Below are 5,668 nucleotides of genomic sequence, written 5' to 3'. Positions count from 1 at the left end.
ATACTGCTGGGTAGTTCACGCTATAATAATACATCATCATTTATTAGTTTATTAATAATCTGAATGTGTAAAGTAACTAAATCTGTCAGATTATTGTAGAGTAGAGGTATAAAGTACAAAAACGTCAACATTGTACTAAGATACGTGTATAAAGGTACTTAGTTACTCTCCACCACTGACATCTGGATGGAAAACAATAATAAACTTTATTAATAGAACTTCTCAGAAACAAGTTACAAAGACTGATAAATGATAAAAGTAGAATACATACAGTAATAATGACAAAGAATCCGTGTATCGTTCGCTCTTTTAGTTTTTATGTTTCAAAATCGAATCGTTTATTAAAATCAGAACGAAAAAACTGAAAAAGAAAGAAAAATAAAGAAATAACCGAAGAATTATTGGAGCAGTTTTTGTTTTTCTCCATGACAGAGATCATATATCTTAAAATCCTCCTCACTGTTTGAAAAATTGAAAAATGTTTTCCTGCTTTTCCATTCCGTTTTTAAAACAGATTTTTTTTTTTACTAATTTTCGATTCACTTTTGAAACGGAAAAGCAAAGAACGAACCACACAACAGATTACAAAGCAAGCTATAAATTAATAAAACACATTAAAAACAAGTCAAGTAAAAGCGGAAGAATTACCAGTTCATGATAAAGAAATTCTGAAAAAGTGTTTTTTGTAAAGAGAGATTTACTAAATATTTTTGTTGTCTAAACTTAACTGAGTTGTTTCCTGTGAAGACGGAACTTTATTTTGAAATCGACCAGTGTTACTGGACTTTTGTAGGAACAACTCTTTGGTCCGATACGAAATGAACCGTTGTGTGAGGACACGTTAAGATCAGCCTCATGTGGACTCTTCTGTTGGATTCCCTGCAGCGCCCCCTGCTGCCTGGTCTCGTTGAACGATCTCCTGCAGCAGGACGAAGTTGGAGAGTCTCCACTTCCTGTATGCGGGCGCCATGAAAACCGGGTCGGTCAGGACCTGATCCACCACCAGCAGCTCCGACTCTTTGGCCTGAAGGACGGACAGACAAAGTACTTATTTAAGTACTGTACTTGGGTACAATTCTGGGGTACTTGTACTTCACTTGTGTGTATTCATTTTCTGCTCCTTTATACTTCCACTACTCTACATCTCAAATGTAAATATTGTACTTTTTATAGCACTACTACTATATATAAGTTTATATGATAAGATGCAGTACTACTACTAATCTCCTCTGGGGTATACAAAGTATCTACAATTAGCATTACAGCATTAAAATGCTGTTATACGTATTCATTAGTGATAAAACCAGAATAATATAATACAATCTAATAATACAAAATAATAGTATTTAAGAGTATTTCTACACTATGGTATTACTACTTTTGACTTCAGTAGAAGTTCGGAGTACTTCACCTTCAGCGTGCTGCTGAGGATCCGGAGCAGGTGAAGCTTGTCGTTGACTTTGTCGTTTTGACATCGGCGGACGAACGACGCTCTGAAGTCCCTCCGACTGGACCGACCAATCGGAGACAAGCTGGCTGCCCTCAGGTTGTTGTAGAGGCTCTCCATCTCGTCAGGTGGCTTCTCTGCAAAGAGAGGAAGAGAACTCTTTAAAAACAGAGAGGGTCAAAATCAATGCAGCAGAACCAGAGGTATTGTCTGTTTAGTTCCACACATTTTTCTTCCTCGTGGAAAACCTGTCGACTACATTACCCACAATGCATCTCAACCAGCGGCAGTTTAGTCAGGAGATCCAGGTGTGTTGTGCTAGTCGCAGCCATATAAGTAGAAATAGGAGTAGAGCGGACATTCCTATTCAAATCAACCAAGCGGGACGGTCAGAGAGGCGGCCATTTTTATGTGCACCGTTGCCATTGCGACTTTTTTGGCGCCCTAACTTCCATAGGAACCAAACTAACTTACAGGTTTAGTAACATTACGTGGCGTAGAGAGCCAATCTAAAATTTAACATCGTAATGTTTCATCCACACACTCTTGTCACAGTGCAGGAAAGCCACTTTGTTTGGCTCATTTTCTGTAACCAGTGCAGCATTAAAGCACAGTGGAATTTACAAGCTAGCTAGCTAACTAGCAGCCATCCATCTCCAGAGGAAGACAAGCTAACTAGCTAACTAGCCAGCTATCCATCTCCAGAGGAGGACAAGCTAACTAGCCAGCTAGCTAGCCATCCATCTCCGGAGAAGGACAAGCTAACAAGCTAACTAGCCAGCCATCCGTCTCCGGAGAAGGACAAGCTAACTAACTAGCAGGCTAACTAGCCACAGCCATCTGTCTCTGGAGCTGCGTCCCGGTGACATGATACAACTACAACTACAGAGGTCTCCCTTCTATACATTTCTTTTACATTTTCAAACTTGTAGTTTTCCGACTCAAGTGACATCACTCGAGGACATTCACCAGACATCACACAGCACCCTCTGGAGACACTAAAGGATTTATTCTACTTTTTAAATACAAATGCAGTAGAAACGTTGACGTGTAAAAACGTTGACAGGTGTTTACCGCAGACGACCTCCTCTTCGGTTTCTTTGTCGATGTGCAGCAGAGGGAGGCAGGGTCCTCCACAGGCTCCTCCACAGGCTCCTTCAGGTCCCGGGACGTCCAGCCAGGACAGAGGTTCACCGCCCTCTGAGGCGCTTCTTCTTCTTCCGTCTTCACCGGTCGGTGTTGAGTCGCAGAGAGGCCGAAGAACGTCTCCCTGTGAGAGTGTCTGTATGTTTAAAAAAAAAATATACCATGTGGAGGATTTAAAATAATTCTCTCTTCACACTTTTGTTACTCACATTTTCAGAATTGTCTGTTTCCTGCTCAGAGTTCAGAGAAAAGGAAGTGGAGACGAGCTCGTCAGCGTCTTGGTCGCTGCCCTCACTGTAGCACTCTGCACAAAGATGGAGGGGGGGGGGGGGGGGGGACAAATTGTCCAAAATAAATGTAAATTTCAGGAAGGAAATATGGGAAGAAGTGAGAGAAGAAAGTGAAATAGTGAAGTGCAGAAAAAAAACAAATGAAGATGGGAAGAGTGAACCACGTTCACGTTTCATGCAAATTATTGCTTTTTCAAATGCATATTCAGTTTTATTTCTGTGCCTGTTGTGCATTTGAATAACTGTTATGTTACTGTTTATATACCTTCGGTGTCGATCAGCTCACACGGCTCCGCCGCCTCCGACAGTTTACTGATCCACCTGCAGACAGACACACGGAAACATTCAGTGTGATGATAACAGCAGCAGTGACTCGTCTTCTTCTTCACATCGCAGCACAAAACAAGAAGTGGGGGCGAAGAAATGAGAAATGATAAGAGGAAGAAGAGGAACTGTGATCAGTCCAGAGAAAAGCATATCTCAACAACGGCTGTCTTGATTGACATTATTAAAGAGTAACTAAACACACAAACTACCTCTTTTTCAGCTGAAAACCAATGTTTTTAGTAGCGTTGTTATCTATATATCCATGTATATACAGTATATATATATATATATATAAATATACACAAATCCTTCCAGAGTTACTTGAAATAAGACAAAGTAAAATACTCACTTATTCATGTCTGTGAAGCTCTCAGCGGCGATGAAAATAGTCACAACTAGAGGATGACTGGCTGTTATGGCACTGAAACAACACTGAGCGGTTAATAACGTGAAAATAAAGATTTAAACAATTTAACAAAAGCTTGATTGTGTCCAGAGGACTATACTCTGTATGTTTGATGCTTAACTGTAGCATGAAATCATGGTGGAATTAGCAAGCTAGCTCGCTATCTTTTGGAGCAAACACTATTTTAAATGTTCAGTAAATGCTTAACAGACGAGACAATCTAACTCAGTATATTTGAGTCTCCTGGATTGGACCACGAATAGAAACACAACATGGCGTACTGTTTCTTTCTGCAATGTTTAGCCGGTTCGATGGTGAAGCCGGACAGGTTGATGAATCCTTCTGCTTTCTCCGCCTGTAGAGGAGAGAAATAGCACAGTGAGCACTTTTACGTTGAAAAGACGTTTTTTTAAAAAGAGAATTGTTTCAAAATGTCCTGATACATTTCGGATGGGGTTGTTTGTTTGGTTAAATCTTTGCACTACTGTTTAGTTAGTTAAATTAATATTCTATTTTATTGTATATATTGTGCATTTTTATATTTTAATATGTCTTACTGTTAGTTTTATTGCTTTAAATTCTGCTGTAGCAAAAAATATTTCCCCATGCAGGAATAATAAAATAACTATCTTAGGATAAAAGTGATAAAAACATCAGATAATAAAGGTTTGAAATCTCTAAGGCTGAGTGCCTGATCCAGTCCTGTCATATTAGTACATTATGTGAAATATATCTCAGGTTACTACATATTACTCGCTCAGAAGTATGTGGACACCGTGGGGCACTAATGACCTGCCATACCGGCCTCCAGTTTCTAGAGTTCTAGGAAAACCAGCGTCTCTGTGTGACTCACCATCTTGTTGCTGTACCAGTACAGAGAACTCTTCTTCAGGACGAACCAGTATCTCATCCATTTGCTTCCCAGGAAGCTGCGGCCCTTCTTCCTGCGGAGGAGCCAGCCCCGACAGTCCAGCTCGCCCAGATCCCGGACCGAGACCCCCCGTCGACTCATGGCTGCAGTGGAGCCTCCAGGAGGACGAGAACATCAACGTAATTTACATTTTCTCTTTAGTTTAAAAGTAATCTATTATTGGTGTCTGTAAATATATAAGTGCATTATAAACAGGAACTGATGATAGATAATTAAGCGTACTTTTAATGGTGCCTGTTGCTAATAAACATCCATAATTAGAAATCTTATAACGCCAGAACTTGCCTGAGAATCTTCACGTTTTTACATTTTCTAAAGTTTACAAGTAATCTATTAATCTATTGCAAACAGGAACGTCTAATAGGTAACTCTGCATACTTTTAATGGTGCAAATTTGCCCAAAATGTAAACAAATATAGGCTAAAGAAGCTGTAGCCTCCAAAGTAACACACAGAATCCATGACAACATTATACTTCCTGTTTACATCCCCCAAAGCATCAAGGGAAATGTGGTTCGGTAATGTTAACCCCAAAGAAATGTACAGTTGGACTTTAAGATAATCAGGAACTAGACATGTTGTTTATGTTTTTAAATATATTTATGACACTAAAATGGACGAGACTGCTCCAAATATACAACACAATTCTAAAATTAAACATTTTTTGTAATAGAAACAATGTCCCTGTTCCTCTGGATGATCCCGACTGTGCCACCTTACATTACAGTGACATTTGATATTTGCTTTCAGAGAGTAAACGGCACAGAAACGCTTGAAGAAGGAGGTCTCACCAGCTGCAGCGTGGACGTCCAGCGGTGCGGTAGGAGTCTCTGCAGCAGCCTGGCGCTCAGCAGAGGAGGAAGCTGCCTGTGAGAATGTATTCATCGCCACACAAACAGACCACAGAGTCGAAATCACACCCAGATACACATGCATGTGGCCGCATCGTCCTTCCTGTTTAACGAGGTCTTCATGACCCCTTCTGTTTTCTCAGAGACTCTGCACACAAACGTCTCCTTCGATGTCTAGGAAATTAAAAAAAAGGTTCCTGCAGATACTGTCGTTCACTCTGACATTTTGGTTTCAGTATCTTTGACCCAGTGACTGGGCTCATGGCCACAG

The 5,668-nt window shown here is 40.3% G+C and overlaps 1 protein-coding gene across 1 annotated transcript; it reads right to left on the bottom strand.

The window, feature by feature from the left end:
- Window positions 1–267: 267 nt before the first annotated feature.
- ipcef1 (interaction protein for cytohesin exchange factors 1) lies at window positions 268–5,431 on the bottom strand (the record flags this gene model as incomplete). Its single annotated transcript, XM_079180750.1, has 9 exons — window positions 268–1,024; window positions 1,412–1,584; window positions 2,522–2,717; window positions 2,803–2,897; window positions 3,149–3,204; window positions 3,560–3,631; window positions 3,898–3,971; window positions 4,470–4,642; window positions 5,338–5,431. The coding sequence occupies 9 exons, from the start codon at window positions 5,429–5,431 to the stop codon at window positions 854–856; spliced, it is 1,104 nt and encodes a 367-aa protein (XP_079036876.1). The 3' UTR covers window positions 268–853.
- Between the last annotated feature and the right edge of the window lie 237 nt (window positions 5,432–5,668).

The sequence above is a fragment of the Pholis gunnellus genome (genome assembly GCF_910591455.1).
Source record: "Pholis gunnellus genome assembly, chromosome: 19".
Classification (NCBI taxonomy): Eukaryota; Metazoa; Chordata; class Actinopteri; order Perciformes; family Pholidae; genus Pholis; species Pholis gunnellus.
The sequence above is the reverse complement of the archived record's forward strand: the minus strand, read 5'-3'. Positions and strand labels throughout refer to the sequence as shown.